This window comes from Scyliorhinus torazame, chromosome 5, assembly GCF_047496885.1.
Source record: "Scyliorhinus torazame isolate Kashiwa2021f chromosome 5, sScyTor2.1, whole genome shotgun sequence".
Classification (NCBI taxonomy): Eukaryota; Metazoa; Chordata; class Chondrichthyes; order Carcharhiniformes; family Scyliorhinidae; genus Scyliorhinus; species Scyliorhinus torazame.
Genome location: NC_092711.1, coordinates 127,707,314 through 127,726,730, shown reverse-complemented (window position 1 = coordinate 127,726,730; position 19,417 = coordinate 127,707,314). Strand labels below are relative to the sequence as shown.

At 48.1% G+C, this 19,417-nt stretch overlaps 1 protein-coding gene across 1 annotated transcript; it reads left to right on the top strand.

The window, feature by feature from the left end:
- The first annotated feature begins 7,252 nt into the window (after nucleotides 1-7,252).
- Nucleotides 7,253-19,388, top strand: LOC140421812 (uncharacterized). The gene is made up of 2 exons (XM_072506739.1): nucleotides 7,253-7,309; nucleotides 9,757-19,388. The coding sequence occupies exon 2, from the start codon at nucleotides 10,185-10,187 to the stop codon at nucleotides 11,289-11,291; it is 1,107 nt and encodes a 368-aa protein (XP_072362840.1). The 5' UTR covers nucleotides 7,253-7,309; nucleotides 9,757-10,184; the 3' UTR covers nucleotides 11,292-19,388.
- The last annotated feature ends 29 nt before the right edge of the window (nucleotides 19,389-19,417 follow it).

Genomic DNA, 19,417 nt, shown 5'->3' with positions numbered 1-19,417 from the left:
GTAAATTCTATGATAATGATAATCATTATTTCTGTATTCTGTTATCAAATATATATAATTAGAGATAAGAATATGCTTTATTTTTTTAATTAAATATTTTATTGAAAATTTTTGGTCAACCAACACAGTACATTGTGCATCCTTTACACAATATTATAATAACACAAATAACAATGACCTATTTTATAAACAAAAAATGAATAAATAATAAATAACAAAAATGAAAACTAGCCCTAATTGGCAACTGCCTTGTCACAAGTAACACTCTCCAAAAATATAATTTAACAGTCCAATATATAATTATCTGTAGCAACGACCTATACATACTATACAGTATATATTAACAACCCTGAGAGTCCTTCTGGTTCCTCCTCACCCCCCCCCACCCCTCCCCCCCCCCCCCCCCCGATCCTGGGCTGCTGCTGCTGCTTTCTTTTTCCCATTCCGTCTATCTTTCTGCGAGGTATTCGACGAACGGTTGCCACCGCCTGGTGAACCCTTGAGCCGACCCCCTTAGGACGAACTTAATCCGCTCTAGCTTTATAAACCCCGCCATGTCATTTATCCAGGTCTCCACCCCCGGGGGCTTGGCTTCTTTCCACATTAGCAATATCCTGCGCCGGGCTACTAGGGACGCAAAGGCCAAAACATCGGCCTCTCTCGCCTCCGGCACTCCCGGCTCTTGTGCAACCCCAAATATAGCCAACCCCCAGCTTGGTTCGACCCGGACTCCTACTACTTTTGAAAGCACCTTTGTCACCCCCATCCAAAACCCCTGTAGTGCCGGGCATGACCAAAACATATGGGTATGATTCGCTGGGCTTCTCGAGCACCTCGCACACCTATCCTCCACCCCAAAAAATTTACTGAGCCGCGCTCCAGTCACACGTGCCCCGTGCAATACCTTAAACTGAATCAGGCTTAGCCTGGCACACGAGGACGACGAGTTTACCCTGCTTAGGGCATCTGCCCACAGCCCCTCCTCGATCTCCTCCCCCGGCTCTTCTTCCCATTTCCCTTTTAGTTCATCTACCATAGTCTCCCCTTCGTCCCTCATTTCCCTATATATATCTGACACCTTACCATCCCCCACCCATGTCTTTGAGATCACTCTGTCCTGCACCTCTTGTGTCGGGAGCTGCGGGAATTCCCTCACCTGTTGCCTCGCAAAAGCCCTCAGTTGCATATACCTGAATGCATTCCCTTGGGGCAACCCATATTTCTCGGTCAGCGCTCCCAGACTCGCGAACTTCCCATCCACAAACAGATCTTTCAGTTGCGTTATTCCTGCTCTTTGCCACATTCCATATCCCCCATCCATTCCCCCCGGGGCAAACCTATGGTTGTTTCTTATCGGGGACCCCCCCAAGGCTCCAGTCTTTCCCCTATGCCGTCTCCACTGTCCCCAAATCTTCAGTGTAGCCACCACCACCGGGCTTGTGGTATAGTTCCTTGGTGAGAACGGCAATGGGGCTGTCACCATAGCCTGTAGGCTAGTCCCCCTACAGGACGCCCTCTCTAATCTCTTCCACGCCGCTCCCTCCTCCTCTCCCATCCACTTATTCACCATTGAAATATTAGCGGCCCAATAATACTCACTTAGGCTCGGTAGTGCCAGCCCCCCCCTATCCCTGCTACGCTGTAAGAATCCCTTCCTCACTCTCGGGGTCTTCCCGGCCCACACAAAACCCATGATTCTCTTTTCAATCCTTTTAAAAAAAGCCTTCGTGATCACCACCGGGAGGCACTGAAACACAAAGAGGAATCTCGGGAGGACCACCATCTTAACCGCCTGCACCCTCCCTGCCATTGACAGGGCTACCATATCCCATCTCTTGAAATCCTCCTCCATCTGTTCCACCAACCGCGTTAAATTTAACCTATGCAATGTGCCCCAATTTTAGCTATCTGGATCCCCAGGTAACGAAAGTCCCTTGTTACCTTCCTCAACGGTAGGTCCTCTATTTCTCTACTCTGCTCCCCTGGATGCACCACAAACAACTCACTTTTCCCCATGTTCAATTTATACCCTGAAAAATCCCCAAACTCCCCAAGTATCCGCATTATTTCTGGCATCCCCTCCGCCGGGTCCGCCACGCATAGTAGCAAATCGTCCGCATACAAAGATACCCGGTGCTCTTCTCCTCCCCTAAGTACTCCCCTCCACTTCTTGGAACCCCTCAACGCTATCGCCAGGGGCTCAATCGCCAGTGCAAACAATAATGGGGACAGAGGGCATCCCTGCCTTGTCCCTCTATGGAGCCGAAAATATGCAGATCCCCGTCCATTCGTGACCACGCTCGCCACTGGGGCCCTATACAACAGCTGCACCCATCTAACATACCCCTCTCCAAAACCAAATCTCCTCAACACCTCCCACAAATAATCCCACTCCACTCTATCAAATGCTTTCTCGGCATCCATCGCCACTACTATCTCCGTTTCTCCCTCTGGTGGGGCCATCATCATTACCCCTAACAACCTCCGTATATTCGTGTTCAGCTGTCTCCCCTTCACAAACCCAGTTTGGTCCTCGTGGACCACCCCCGGGACACATTCCTCTATTCTCATTGCCATTACCTTGGCCAGGACCTTGGCATCTACATTTAGGAGGGAAATAGGTCTATAGGACCCGCATTGTAGCGGGTCCTTTTCCTTCTTTAAGAGAAGCGATATCGTTGCTTCAGACATAGTCGGGGGCAGTTGTCCCCTTTCCTTTGCCTCATTAAAGGTCCTCGTCAGTACCGGGGCGAGCAAGTCCACATATTTTCTATAGAATTCGATTGGGAATCCATCCGGTCCCGGGGCCTTTCCCGCCTGCATGCTCCTAATTCCTTTCACCACTTCTTCTACCTCGATCTGTGCTCCCAGTCCCACCCTTTCCTGCTCTTCCACCTTGGGAAATTCCAGCCGATCCAAGAAGCCCATCATTCTCTCCCTCCCATCCGGGGGTTGAGCTTCATATAATTTTTTATAAAATGTCTTGAACACTCCATTCACTCTCTCCGCTCCCCGCTCCATCTCTCCTTCCTCATCCCTCACTCCCCCTATTTCCCTCGCTGCTCCCCTTTTCCTCAATTGGTGTGCCAGCAACCTGCTCGCCTTCTCCCCATATTCGTACTGTACACCCTGTGCCTTCCTCCATTGTGCCTCTGCAGTGCCTGTAGTCAGCAAGTCAAATTCTACATGTAGCCTTTGCCTTTCCCTGTACAGTCCCTCCTCCGGTGCTTCCGCATATTGTCTGTCCACCCTCAAAAGTTCTTGCGGCAACCGCTCCCGTTCCTTACTCTCCTGCTTCTCTTTATGTGCCCTTATTGATATCAGCTCCCCTCTAACCACCGCCTTCAACGCCTCCCAGACCACTCCCACCTGGACCTCCCCATTATCATTGAGTTCCAAGTACTTTTCAATGCACCCCCTCACCCTTAGACACACCCCCTCATCTGCCATTAGTCCCATGTCCATTCTCCAGGGTGGGCGCCCTCCTGTTTCCTCTCCTATCTCCAAGTCCACCCAGTGTGGAGCGTGATCCGAAATGGCTATAGCCGTATACTCCGTTCCCCTCACCTTCGGGATCAATGCCCTACCCAGCACAAAAAAGTCTATTTGCGAGTAGACTTTATGGACATAGGAGAAAAACGAGAACTCCTTACTCCTAGGTCTGCTAAATCTCCACGGGTCTACACCTCCCATCTGCTCCATAAAATCTTTAAGTACCTTGGCTGCTGCCGGCCTCCTTCCAGTCCTGGACTTCGACCTATCCAGCCCTGGTTTCAACACCGTATTAAAATCTCCCCCCATTATCAGCTTTCCCATCTCTAGGTCCGGAATGCGTCCTAGCATCCGCCTCATAAAATTGGCATCATCCCAGTTCGGGGCATATACGTTTACCAAAACCACCGTCTCCCCCTGTAGTTTGCCACTCACCATCACGTATCTGCCCCCGTTATCCGCCACTATAGTCTTTGCCTCGAACATTACCCGCTTCCCCACTAATATAGCCACCCCCCTGTTTTTCACATCTAGCCCCGAATGGAACACCTGCCCCACCCATCCTTTGCGTAGCCTAACCTGGTCTATCAGTTTCAGGTGCGTTTCCTGTAACATAACCACATCTGCCTTAAGTTTCTTAAGGTGTGCGAGTACCCGTGCCCTCTTTATCGGCCCGTTCAGCCCTCTCACGTTCCACGTGATCAGCCGAGTTGGGGGGCTTCCTAACCCCCCCCCTTGACGATTAGCCATCACCTTTTTCCAGCTCCTCACCCGGTTCCCACGCAGCTGTATCTCCCCCAGGCGGTGCCCCCCCGCCCATCCTCTCCCATACCAGCTCCCCCCTCTCCCCAGCAGCAGCAACCCAGTAATTCCCCCCTCCCACCCCCCCCCGCTAGATCCCCCGCCAGCGTAATTACTCCCCCCATGTTGCTCCCAGAAGTCAGCAAACTCTGGCTGACCTCTGCTCCCCCCCGTGACCTCGGCTCGCACCGTGCGACGCCCCCTCCTTCCTGCTTCTCTATTCCCGCCATGATTATCATAGCGCGGGAACCAAGCCCGTGCTTCTCCCTTGGCCCCGCCCCCAATGGCCAACGCCCCATCTCCTCCACCTCCCCTCCTCACCACCTGTGGGAGAGAGAAAAGTTACCACATCGCAGGATTAGTACATAAAACCCCTCTTTGCCCCCCACATTCGCCCCACCACTTTGTTCGAACGTTCTTTTTAATAGCCCGCTCATTCCAGTTTTTCTTCCACAATAAAAGTCCACGCTTCATCCGCCGTCTCAAAGTAGTGGTGCCTCCCTCGATATGTGACCCACAGTCTTGCCGGTTGCAGCATTCCAAATTTTATCTTCTTTTTATGAAGCACCGCCTTGGCCCGATTAAAGCTCGCCCTCCTTCTCGCCACCTCCGCACTCCAGTCTTGATAAACGCGGATCACCGCGTTCTCCCATTTACTGCTCCGAGATTTCTTCGCCCATCTAAGGACCATTTCTCTATCCTTAAAACGGAGGAATCTCACCACTATGGCTCTGGGAATTTCTCCTGCTCTCGGTCCTCGCGCCATCACTCGGTATGCTCCCTCTACCTCCAACGGACCCGCCGGGGCCTCCGCTCCCATTAACGAGTGCAGCATCGTGCTCACATATGCCCCGACGTCCGCTCCCTCCACACCTTCAGGAAGACCAAGAATCCTCAGGTTGTTCCTCCTTGCGTTGTTTTCCAGTGCCTCCAACCTTTCCACACATCGTTTCTGATGTGCCTCCTGCGTCTCCGTCTTCACCACCAGGCCCTGTATATCGTCCTCATTCTCGGCTGCCTTTGCCTTCACGACCCGAAGCTCCCGCTCCTGGGTCTTTTGTTCCTCCTTTAGCCCTTCGATCGCCTGTAGTATCGGGGCCAACAGCTCTTTCTTCATTTCCTTTTTGATCTCTTCCACACAGCATTTCAAGAACTCTTGTTGTTCAGGGCCCCATGTTAAACTGCCACCTTCCGACGCCATCTTGATTTTTGCTTGCCTTCCTTGCCGCTGTTCTAAAGGATCCACTGCAATCTGGCCACTCTCTCCTCCTTTTTCCATCCGTATCCAGGGGGGATTCCCTTCTGGTTTACCGCACAGTGTTTTTAGCCGTCAAAATTGCCGTTGGGGCTCCTATCAAGAGCCCAAAAGTCCGTTTCACAGGGAGCTGCCGAAACGTGCGACTCAGCTGGTCATCGCCGCACCCGGAAGTGAGAATATGCTTTATAAGACACTTCATCCATGACTTGTGACCGACATTAATCTGAATCACCCTGACTGAGCAGACAGAATAACAGATGTTAACCTTGTGTCCAGAACCGACTGTGTGGAGATTTGATGATCAATCGCAAAGGTTGTTTCTCCAAATCTTCCAGGGTTTCCTTCGTTCTTCCTCTCCCTCTCGAACCAAGTTATACCGGATATCAGACTGAGGGCCCATTCTGGTTCTCTTCCTGCTGACTAAATAACTTCAATCAAATATGGAGAAGACTGAATCCACTGTTCGGTCCTTGCTCCAATCTCCATTCCTGACATACCGACTCTATACCTCTCCGTGGCAACAGTCTGAGACTTAGCCAGTCTCTTTGTAAACTTTGTTTCATACTTGATCCAATATGAGCTTCTGACCTCATAGAATTTACATTTCAGAAGAAGGCCATTCGGCACATTGAGTCTGCACCGGCCCTTGGAAAGAGCACACTAGCTAAGCCCACACCACCACCTATCCCCGTAACCCCACCTAACCTTTTTAGATACTAAGGCAATTTACCATCGTCACCTCCCGATTCGACAATTCCATCACACACCTGGCTGCTCTCCCACATTCTACCTCTGTAAACTTAAAGCCATCCAAAAGTCTGCTACCCATGTCTTAATTCACAGCAAGTTCCTTTTCCCTATGATCCCTGTGCTCCGAGACTTGCATTCGCTCCCAGTCAATTCTCACCCTTGTTTTCAAACCCCTCCATGGCCTCGTCTCTCCCTGTGTCTGTATCTCCTCCAGCCCCACAACCCCCTGAGATATCTGCACAGCTCTGATCCTGGACTCTTGTACACTCCCGATTCTAATTACTCCGCCATGGTTTTAAGTTCCCTCGGCCCCAAGCACTGAATTCCCCCCCGAAACCTCCCCGTCTCCACCTCACTCACCTCCTTTCAGACTCTTTAAAACTCACCTCTTTGACCAAGTTTTTGGTCACCTGCCCTAATATCTCCTTTTGTGTCTGGGTGTCTCACTTTGTTTTATAATGTTGCTGTGAAGTTGACTGGGATGATTTATGATGTTAAAGGTGTTATATAAATAGAAGTTGTTGTTGTTGACTGTAACCCTGACCTCCTGCTTTACAAAATCCCATTGGTTTCACAACAAACTCTATCTCTGATGTTTTGCCCCCTGCGGGTTTGCAGCCTCTATAAAGACGGCGGCCGTTAACTCAGGCCTGTCACCGGGAGCAGGCCGCAGCTGTCCCCCCGCTCGATGCAAACCCGGGCCCGGAAACTTCTTATTGGGGTTTGGAGCCTCCACCGGGTTTCAGTGAAACCTCCCGGCCGAGTCCAGCATCGGCACTGCGCATGCTCCAGCTCACAATGCACAGGGAGTGATTGACGGCAGTACTGCACCAATAGGAAGAGAGGGGTGGGCCTGGAGGATCGAGTGTTTGCTGCAGGTCATCCAACCAATCGGAGTGAATGAGGGGCGGGGCTCAGCCCTGTCTCCCACGTGAACTGGAGCATGCGCAGTACCGATGACACCTCAGGCGGCAGGAAGGAAATCTTCAGCCGGTCAAATTCGGTCTGGTGAGTCATGAGGGAGGGATGGAGCCGCCGGATGGGTCGGGAGGCTTCAAAAACACTCTGTGCAGCCGAAGCGCCGAAGACGAAACTCGGATACAGCAGTTGAACCGGCGAAAGGTGCTCGGGCTTTTCCCTGAAACAGGGCCGGGTGCATGTGGAGAAAGCGAGCGCTCCGGATTCGCTCTGCGTTCCATTCACTCTGATTGGCTGGAGGACCAGCTGCTCTTGTTCGGTCTTCCAGCTCCGCCCCATCTTCCTATTGGTCCGAACCCGCCGTCAATCAGTCCCCGGGCATTGTGAGCTGGAGCAAACCCTTCACCATCATTGTCAGCTCCCTGGTTTGCAGCTGCGGAGCTTCTCCCTCCCTCCCGGGAACAGGCCCAGGTTAACGGGCACCATCCTGCTTCAGACACTGGAGGATGGTTCACATCAGAGGATGGGGGAGGGGGACAAGAAATAAGAGCTGACACTTTGCACTTAAATCAATGAAGACACTGATCTCTGGCAAGGAAGGAAACCCTGGCAGGTGGGCGGGGAGGATTCACAAACACCCGCTGCAGGCCCCAAACCCCCAATAAGACCCATTGATTTTATTGTCAGTCTGCAGACAGGAGCTGGAGAACTGAACCCAGGCAGAGGAGAGGGAGGGAGAACAAAGAAAAGTACAGCACAGGAGCAGGCCCTTCGGCCCTCCAAGCCCGTGCCGACCATGCTGCCCAACTAAACTACAATCTTCTATACTTCCTGGGTCCGTATCCCTCTATTCCCATCCAATTCCTGTATTTGTCAAGATGCCCCTTAAATGTCACTATCGTCCCTGCTTCCACCACCTCCTCCGGCAGCAAGTTCCAGGCACCCACTACCCTCTGCGTAAAAAACTTGCCTCGTACATCTACTCTAAACCTTGCCCCTCTCACCTTAAACCTATGCCCCCTAGTAATTGGCCCCTCTACCCTGGGGAAAAGCCTCTGACTATCCACTCTGTCTATACCCCTCATAATTTTGTAGACCTCTATCAGGTCGCCCCTCTACCTCCGTCGTTCCAGTGAGAACAAACCGAGTTTATTCAACCGCTCCTCATAGCTAATGCCCTCCATACCAGGCAACATTCTGGTAAATCTCTTCTGCACCCTCTCTAAAGCCTCCACATCCTTCTGGTAGTGTGGCGACCAGAATTGAACACAATACTCCAAGTGTGGCCTAACTAAGGTTCTATACAGCGGCAACATGACTTGCCAATTCTTATACTCAATGCCCCGGCCAATGAAGGCAAGCATGCCGTATGCCTTCTTGACTACCTTCTCCACCTGTGTTGCCCCTTTCAGTGACCTGTGGACCTGTACACCTAGATCTCTCTGACTTTCAATACTCTTGAGGGTTCTACCATTCACTGTATATTCCCTACCTGCATTAGACCTTCCAAAATGCATTACTTCGCATTTGTCCGGATTAAACTCCATCTACCATCTCTCCGCCCAAGTCTCCAAACAATCTAAATCCTGCTGTATCCTCTGACAGTCCTCATCGCTATCCGCAATTCCACCAACCTTTGTGTTGTCTGCAAACTTACTAATCAGACCAGTCACATTTTCCTCCAAATCATTTATATATACTACAAACAGCAAAGGTCCCAGCACTGATCCCTGCGGAACACCTCTGGTCACAGCCCTCCAATTAGAAAAGCAAACTGGGAAAGAGAAAACTGGGAGTGGAGGAAAGAAATGGTGCAGATGGTGAGATGGGTTTGGATTTCAGCCCAGAGAGGAGGGAGAGTGTGTGGGATGGGGATTTACAGCTTTGGGGGAACAAGAGAGGAAAATATGTTGCAGAGAAACTAGAATTGTCTGTTCAGAGTTTCTATCCTGGACTCACAGTGATGGCTTTTGTAAACTCCTTTTACAGGGGGTTAGAATTGGAGAAACTGACCCCAACAGAAAGGTTTGTCTCTTTGCGAATTCTATCCTGCATTGACAGTGATGACTTTTGTAACATGAGAGATTACAGCTCTCAGGAAAGATTAATTGGAGTGGGGCCTTTTTTCTATCGACAACAACAAGTTAAGCAGTGACCTGCTATAAATATTTTAAATTATCAGTAGTTTGGAGAGGGGCGATGTGAGAGAGCGACCATCAATAAACAACAAGTCATAAATATAAGATAGTTATGAATAAATCCAAGGGAACAAGACAGACAAAATTATTTATTACAGGTTCAGAATGTGCAACTCATTACCATGCAAAGGAGTTGAGGAAAGTGCTGAGATGTTTTCAAAAGGAAACGGGACAAGCACATGAGAGAAAATGGAATCGAAAATCAGCTGAAAGGCTGAGATTTGATAGGTGGGAGAGTCGGAGATGTGTGCCGAGTATGGACAGCAGCAGAATCTGTGACAAAATGGCCTACTTGTGTCTTATATATTCACAGTATTTCAATGTAATCTTCTTTTACAGAATATTTGCAGATGCAAACATCATGTCGAGATCTGATTAATTGATTCATCAGGACCGGCCTTTCAACGTGGAAGGAGAAATGTTTGTATGTTTTCTCTTTTGGAAAAAATGTAAAAAATCACTGTGATTGGAAAAGCACCGAGACACAGACATCTAAATAATTTTCCACAGTTATCTGGAACTGAGCTTTAACCAATCACACAGAATGAAATTAAATTGCAGCATTTACATCAGGGAGACACCGTACTCAGGCTTCAACTGATGATCCAAGTTGGAGAGACATAAGGACATTCGCACCAAAGGAATCAAGAAGCAGCAATTGGACATTCAGCCCCGTGAGCCTGTTCCACCATTTAATAACATCACGGCTGATCTGATAGTGACCTCAAATCTGCATCCCACCTACACCTGATAACTTGTCGATAACCATGGAGAAACCGTGGAAATGTGGGGACTGTGGGATGGGATTCAATTACCAGTCTCAATTGGAAACTCACCGACGTGTTCACACTGGGGTAAGGCCGTTCACCTGCTCGGTGTGTGGGAAGGGATTCACTCGGTCATCACACCTCCTGAACCACCAACTTGTTCACTCTGATCAGAGACCTTTTAAATGTGCTGACTGTGAGAAGAGCTTTAAAGGCAGAAATGATTTACTGACACACCAACGCACTCACACTGGGGAGAGGCCATTCACTTGCTCCATGTGTATGAAGGGATTCACTCAGTCATCCCAGCTCCTGAGACACCAACTTGTTCATAATGATGAGAGACCTTTTAAATGTGCTGACTGTGAGAAGAGCTTTAAAAGCAGAAAGAATTTACTGATACATCAACGCACTCACACTGGGGAGAGGCCATTCACCTGCTCCGTGTGTGGGAAGGGATTCACTCGGTCATCATTCCTCCTGAGCCACCAACTTGTTCACTCTGATCAGAGACCGTTTAAATGTGCTAACTGTGAAAAGAGCTTTAAAAGCAGAAAGGATTTACTGAAACATCAACGCACTCACTCTGGGGAGAGGCCATTCACCTGCTCCGTGTGTGGGAAGGGATTCACTCAGTCATCACTCCTCCTGAGCCACCAACTTGTTCATACTGATCAGAGACCTTTTAAATGTGCTGACTGTGAGAAGAGCTTTAAAAGGAAAACATATTTACTGATGCACCAACGCACTCACACTGGGGAGAGGTCATTCACCTGCTCCGTGTGTGGGAAGGGATTTACTCAGTCATCAATCCTCATGAGACACCAACTTGTTCATACTGATCAGAGACCTTTTAAATGTGCTGACTGTGAGAAGAGCTTTAAAAGGAAAACGTATTTACTGATACACCAACGCACTCACACTGGGGAGAGGTCATTCACCTGCTCCGTCTGTGGGAAGGGATTCACTCGGTCATCAGTCCTCCTGAGACACCAACTTGTTCATACTGATCAGAGACCTTTTAAATGTGCTGACTGTGAAAAGAGATTTAAAAGTAAACAGAATCTGCGGAAACACCAGCGAGTTCACACTGAAACAGAATCATAGAATTTACAGCGCAGAAGGAGGGCATTTGGATCATCGGGTGCACTGGCCCTTGCAAAGAGCACCTTACTTAAGCCATGCCTCAAACCTAACCCATAACCCCACCTCACCTTTTTGGACACTGAGGACAATTTAGCATGGCCAATCCACCTAGTCTACACATTTTTGGACTGTGGGAGGAAACCGGAGCACCCGCAGCAAACTGTTGCTCTTTTTCGCCTTAGTTTATTAGCTCTGATTACGTCACCTTTGCTCACGAGTCGCCAGGTATCTTTCTGATACCGCCACGTGGTTCAAGTTCAAGTTATGATTAATAAGTCAGCACACCGCTTAGTAAGATTGAAATCAACGGTGTTTTATTATATACAAGTAATGTTTATACAATAATCCTACTATCTATATAATAAACCTATCACTACTGGCCAATACTTAACTTCAGGAAGAGCCCACCAAGTCAGGGAAACGAATGGCTTATCCAATCGGATCTGGCCCGCGGGATTCAAAAGGCTGCTACAGGTCGATGGCTAGGAGTCTTTACCGGATAGCGATCGCTGGATTCAAAACTTACAGTTGCCGGATGCTGTTCTTGCGAAGGTCTCGAGCAGGCGAAGAAGGGAGAGAGAGCGAGATCTGAACTTGGCCCCTCACTTGATAGGGCCCAGGGGCTTCCCGCCTCCAGGGGCGGCCCTTGACCCTGAGTCCCAAGTGATTGGACTTGTTCCCAATCACTGGGTCCGATACGTCCAATTGCGAGGCGATTCCCCGATCGGGGGGTGGTCGTTCACCTGCCTTTGTTTCGGCCACTGCAGGCGCCGACAGGTCTGGCCCGGTATTCAATTGCTAATATGTTGCAATTGTTCCTGGGGAAGCCGATTAAACTGCAGATGTCTGGGTTGATGGGCTGTTAATAGCCCCGAGTATCGATCTGGGCCAACTTCCCCAGAGCCGAATATGCTATTCTGTCTGCAGCTGTCCGTTTGTGTCTTGTTACCTGCTTTTCCCAGCAGCCTTTCCGGTTAGCCATTTTAAATCGGGTTTTGGCCAAATTAATCGGAACGCAGCCATTTTACGTGGCTACAAAACCCACGCAGACACTGGGGGCAACGCGCAGACTCCGCACAGCCAGTGACCCAAGCCGGGAATCAAACCTGGGACCCTGGAGCTGTGAAGCAACAGTGCTAACCACTGTGCTACTGTGTCGCCCACATTAGGGAGCAGTACTGGGGAGAGGCTGTTTAACTGCTCCGTGTGGGAGGAGATTCACTCAGTCAAACAACCTGCACTGACATCAGCAAGTTCACAGGCAACAGCAGGGTTTGGATTCAGCTGTTGTTGCTGCTGTTAGTCACATCCAGGGCTGAATGATGCCTGGGTGTCTGTTTCCAGTGGGGCTCCACAGTTTTCCGGTATATATCTATGATTTAGACTGAAATGTATGCACCAGGATTATACAAAAGTTGCTCATGTTCTTTAGACAATGAGGGAGAAAGCCATGGACTGGGTCAGGTTAGGAACACACTTCAGTTAACTCCTGATAAAAATAAGGTCCCTTCAGGATAATGGAAAAAACTGATTGGTGGGGAAGCTACAAATAATCCTTTTTTTAAAAAAAATTCAGAGTACCCAATTATTGTTTTTTTTTCCAATTAAGGGGCAATTTAGCCTGGCCAATCCAACTGACCTGCACATCTTTGGGTTGTGGGGGTGAAACCCGTGCTGACATGCGGAGAATGTGCAAACTCCACACGGACAGTGACCCAGGGCTGGGATTCAAACCCTGGTCCTCAGCGCTGTAGTCCCACTGCTAACCACTGCTCCACGTGCTGCCCTAGCTACAAATAATTCTAATAACTTTATTGAACAGTTCTCAAATGGAAAGGCACTTGACCACATTAAAACTAAGGATCTGCAATAGATGTTTGATCTAGCAAGTCATATTTAGGGCAAGATTATAAACAGAGGGCATTCATTTAAAGTGATCATAAAAAGAAGCAATGCTGAGCAAGGCTAGGAGAGTGGGCAAAGAAGTGGCAGATGGAATACAATGTGGAAAAGTGTGAGGTTATGCACTTTGGAAGGAGAAATGGAGGCATAGACTATTTTCTAAATGGGGAAATGCTGAGGAAATCACAAGCACAAAGGGACTTGGATGTCCTTGTTCAAGATTCTCTTCAGGTTAATGTGCAAGTGCACAGCAGACTCACGGCGCCGAGGTCCCAGGTTCGATCCCGGCTCTGGGTCACTGTCCGTGTGGAGATTGAACATTCTCCCCGTGTTTGCGTGGGCTTCGCCCCCACAACCCAGAGATGTGCAGTGTCGGTGGATTGGCCACACCAAACTTCCCCTTAATTGGAAAAAATGAATTGGGTACTGTAAAAAAAATTTTAAAGGCTTAATGTGCAGGTTGAGTCGGCAGTTAGGAAGGCAAATGCAATGTATTCAGGTCGAGTGGGCTAGAATACAAGATCAGGGATGTACTTCTGTGGCTATATAAGGCTCTGATCAGACCCCATTTGGAGTATTAAGAGCAGTTTTGGGCCTCGTATCTAAGAAGGATGTGTTGGCCTTGGAAAAGCTCCAGAGGAGGTTTACAAGAATGATCCCTGGAATGAAGAGCTTGTCGTATGAGGAACGGTTGAGGACTCTGGGTCTGTACTCATTAGAGTTTTAAAGTATGTGGGTATCTTATTAACACTTATAGGATACTGCGAGGCCTGGGTAGAGTGGACATGGAGAAGATGTTTCCACTTGTCGGAAATTATTGCTTAAAACTCTCCAAAAAATGCCTTTGGCAGGAAAATCGGCAGGCATTGGAAAATAAACAGTGACCTTTCCCCCCCCCCCCCCAATCCCGAGCAACCTGCACCCCCTGTCCTGTGGAATGGCAGCCCCCCGTCCCCTGCCCACACCCCCGGCCAAAACACCACAAAATACTCACTCTTGTCTAGATTTAATTTGTACCCCAAGAAAGACCCAAACACCCGAAGCAGCTCCAATATTCCCCCTCTTGACACGCTCGGTTCCGACACAAATAATAACAAGTCATCGGCATACAAGGGCACCCTATGCTCTTTTCACCCCCCCCCCCCCCCGCACTATCCCTTTCCATACCCCCAAACCTCTTAACACGATGGCCAACGGCGATTTTGCAATGGCCAATCGCGAGTGCAAACAGCAGGAGGGACATAGGACATCCCTGCCTAGTCCCACGGTGGAGAGAAAAGTCTCTCGAGCTGATGTTTTTTGTGCGGACACTGGCCCCGGCTCCTTATACAGTAGCGTTACCCAGTCCACAAATTGTGGACCAATCCCAAACCGCTCCAGAACTGCTATCAAGTGCCCCCATTCTACTCGGTCAAACGCTTTCTCGGCGTCCAGTGCCACAACCACCGATGTTTCCTTCCCCTCCGCCGGTGTCTTAACCACGTTCAATACCCTCTAAACGTTTGAAAAGAGCTGCCTCCCTCACACAAACCCCGTCTGATCTTCACCTATCACCTTCAGGAGGCACTCCTCCTGCCTACCTGCCAGTACACTTCGCTAATACCTTTTGCGTTCACATTTAAAAGTGATATGGGCCTATACAACCCACACATCGTCGGATCCTTATCTTTTTTAAGCAACAGGGAAACTGATGCCTGCCCCAAAGTTTGTGGTAACACCCCCTTCCCTATCGCCTCCTCAAATATCTCCATCATCAGGGGTGCCAGCTTATCCTGCAGACACACCAGCGAGTTCACACTGGGAAGAAGCCATTCACCTGCTCTCAGTGTGGGAAGGGATTACATAGAAACATAGAAAATAGGAGCAGGATGAGACCATTTGACCCTTCGCGTCTGCTCCGCCATTCATTATGATCATGGCTTATCATCCAACTCAATAGCTTAATCCCGATTTCCCCTCCATATCCTTTGATCCCCTTCGCCCTCAGTGCTATATCTAACTGCTTCTTGAAAACATACAATGTATTGGCCTCAACTATTTCCTGTGGTAACAAATTCCACAGGCTCACCACTCTCTGGTTGAAGAAATTATTCATCTGTGACCTAAATGGTCTACCCTGTATCCTCAGACTACGATCTCTCATTCTGTACACTCCCACCATCGGGAAAATCTTTCCTGCATCTACCCTGTCGGGTCCTGTTACAATATTATAGGTTTCTATGAGATCCCTCATTCTTCTGAACTCCAGCCAATACAAACCTAATTGATTCAATCTCTCATCCGTCAGTCCCACCATCCCAGGAATCAGTCTGGTAAACCTTCGCTGCACTTCCTCAAGAGCAAGAACATCCTTCATCAGATAAGGAGACCAAAACTGCACACAATATTCCAAGGAAAGGCCTCGCCAAGGCCCTGTATAATTGCAGCAAGATATTCCTGCTGCTGTACTCGAATCCGTTCGCAATGAAGGCTAGCATATCATTTGCCATCTTTACTGCCTGCTGTAGCTGCATGCTTTCCTTCAGTGACTGGTGTACAAGGATACCCCGATCTCGTTGCACATTTCCCTCTCCTAATTTATGACAATTCAGATCATAGTATTTACAGTGCAGAAGGAGGCCATTCGATCCATCAAGTCTGCACCGGCTCTTGGAAAGAGCACCCTACCCAAGGTCAACACCTCCACCCTATCCCCATAACCCAGTAACCCCACCCAACACTAAGGGCAATTTTGGACACTTAGGGCAATTTATCATGGCCAATCCACCTAACCTGCACATCTTTGGACTGTGGGAGGAAACCGGAGCACCCGGAGGAAACCCACGCACACACGGGGAGAACGTGCAGACTCCGCACAGACAGTGACCCAAGCCGGAATTGAACCTGGGACCCTGGAGCTGTGAAGCAATTGTGCTATCCACAATGCTACCGTGCTGCCCCTAATAGCCTGCCTTCTCGTTTGCTACCAAACTAGATAACCTCGCATTTCTCCAAATTATAATGTATCTGCCATTCATTTGCCCACTCACTCAACTTGTCCAAATCACACTGAAGGGTCTCTGCAACCTCCTCACAGCTCACCCTCCCACGCAACTTGTGTCATCTGCAAATTTGGAAATATTGCATTTTGTTCCCTCATCTAAATAGGCGATGCAGTGGTTAGCACTGCGGTCTCACGGAGCTGAGGACCAGTGTTCAATCCTAGCCCCAGGTCACTGTCCGTGTGGAGACACGTTCTCCAAGTGTCTGCGTGGGTGTCACCCCCACAACTCAAAAGATGTTTACCTCTATTTGCGCGATTCACTTGGTTATGCCATCTGCAGTCACACCAGGGAGTTCATACTGGGGAGAGGCCGATAACCTGCTCTCAATGTGCGAAGGGATTTTGTAATTCATCGCACTTCCTGAGACACCAACAAGTTCACAACTGATTTAGTGATTGGATTCTGCTGTTCTTGTTTCTGTTCTCAATTACATCCAGGACTGCATTTTGTTCATTCTGTTGGTCATTGGGGATGGCCAGAGGGTTTCTTTCTGCTGGACTGGCCGGTCTCATGGCTTCGTCTCCAATGGTCTGATTCTCTCTGAGCCTTCTTGCGAATATCTGGTTTCACATTTCACAAGGATCAAAGAGTGAAAGGCTGTTTGGAGGTTAGAAGATGTTTCATTACCATTTCTGTTTGGAAACCCCCAAAATCATGCCACATTGCCATGAAGATGGGCTGTGATGGTTACATGGTTCTTTTGTTTAATTTATCTTAGTACTTCTCACAGAAGAAAATTATTAGGGTATGAGGGGCAAGTTATCTGAGGTGCACTGGGAAACTACATTAAATAGTATGGTGGGAGACAGGCAATCACTAATATTTATGGAATTATTACAGATTTACACGGGGATTGGTTAGCTCAGTTGGCTGGATGGCTGGTTCGTGCTGAGTGACACCAACATTACAGGTTAAATTCCCAAACCGGCTGCGGTTAGCCATGGTCCGTGTCAGTATTTATGCTCCACATCCTCCACCCACCCCTCTATATCTCCCCCATCAGCATCTCCTTCTATTCCTTTTTCCCTCATGTATGTAGCTAGCTTTACGTTCAATGGATTCATGCTGTTCACCTCAACCACTCGCTGTGGTAGCGAGTTCCACATTCTCACCACTCGCTGGGTAAAGAGGTGTCTATTGAAATTCCGATTGGATTATTGAATCCCTTCATAATCTGAAAGACTTCCATCAGGTCACCCATCAGTCTTCTCTTATCCAGAAAAATGCAGCCCCAGCCTTTCCTGAGTGTTAAATGCTCTCAGTTCTGTATATTATGAATTTGTGTTGCACCTTATCCAGTGTCTCTATTTCCTTTTTCTAAATGGAGATCATCAATGTTGACAGAGCTCCCAGTGTAGTCGAACCATTGTTTTAACCAAGTTGGACATTTCCGCCGTGCTTTTCAATTCTATCCATTTAGAATGGAACCTTATATATGGACTCCACACTTTAGGAAAGATGTGAAGTTCTTAGAGACGGTGTAGAGGACATTTACAAGGATGGCACCACAGATGAGGGACTCTAGTTAATTGGAGTGACTGGAGCAGCTGAATTTCTCTCCTGAGATCACAGCATCTGGAGGATGGGGAATGAGGCCATTCAGTCCTTTGGGACCGTGTCGGCTCCCTGTGGAGGAAGCCAGTCTGTTCATTGCCCCGTTCTAACCCCAAATCTGTGCAGATTTATTTCTCTCAGTGCCTGTCCAATTTCCTATTGAAATCTCTCCGTCTTCTCTGCATCTCCTACCCTCATAGGCAGTAGGTTCCAGGTCGTTACTACTCACTTTACATGTACACAAGGCTCTGGAGCACAGAGGAGTCTATTTGGCCCATTTTCCCCATGCCAGCACTTTGTCCAGCGACCCATTTAATCCCAGCGTTCTGTTTGTTTGCTTTTTCAGAATGTACCAAATTCCTTTTTGGAAGTTACAGTCCAATGAGATTCCAGCACCATTTATGGACAGTGCATTCCAAATCACAACAACTCGCCGTGTTTTACAACAAATAATTGTGCATATGGTGTGTCTGGAATTTCACAGAGTATTCAAATTGGTGTCATTGACGTGGTTATTACACAAAATTAAGACTCAACCTTTATCAATAAATTGGTGAGGACACCAAGTGTAATATATCCTCGTTTGCGGACTATTAGAACAAATGTACATTTCTATAAAACCTCTCACTACCACTGGACCTCCTAAAGTGTTTTAAAGCCAATGGAGTACTTTTGAAACATATTCACTGTTGTAATGTAGGAAGCTGTAAGTACGCATGTGTGATCACATTTAGTTTTAAAATTGTTATTTTCATTATTAAAAAAAGAAAATTTAGAGTACCCAATTCAGTTTTTCCAATTAAGGAACAATTTAGCGTGGCCAATCCACCGACCCTGCACATCTTTGGGTTGTGGGGGTGAGACCAACAAAACCACGGGAAAAATGTGCAAGCTCCACAAGGCAGTGACCCAAGGTCGGGATCGAACCTAGGGCCTCGATGCCGTGAGGCAGCAGTGCTAACCATTGTGCCTCGTTGCTGCCGTAAATTGTTATTTTCATAGAGTATTCACTGGCCTTAGTAATAAGGTCAAGGAATCCTTTTTATACCTCTAACATGTGGCTTTCTGCAGCCATTTCGCCTTCTGTACCTTTTCTAGATTAACTATGTATTAATTTCATCGCAAAAAAAAAATAAAATTGAAGTTTATTCAGTAGTGAACATTGATTATGATTAGTGAATTAGTGTATTAGGTAATTATATTGCAAAAACTAGATCTTTATTTAAAAAAATAACACGTTCAACCAAAATGTTTCCAGAAACTGCAGAGCTATCAGAATTTGTTTGAAAAAATAAATTACTCGATAATTTTGAGAAGTTACGAGATGAGGTGATAAGCCTGTATATAATATTACATGTACTCAGCAGTGTGACCTCCCACCAGTAGTTGGCGTCAGGCAGCAGTCGGGTTCCGGCTACCAGCAGAAGGTTGTCATGCATACACGAGGCCAGTCGCACATAAGGGTAGTTCCAAGAGTTCTAATGTAATTCTGTGATAACTTAGTCTGCATAGCATTCTGATCGTTACGTGTACATTAATAAATCATCGTTCTGACTAATTCACCAGCAGTTCTGTAGAATCATTGCA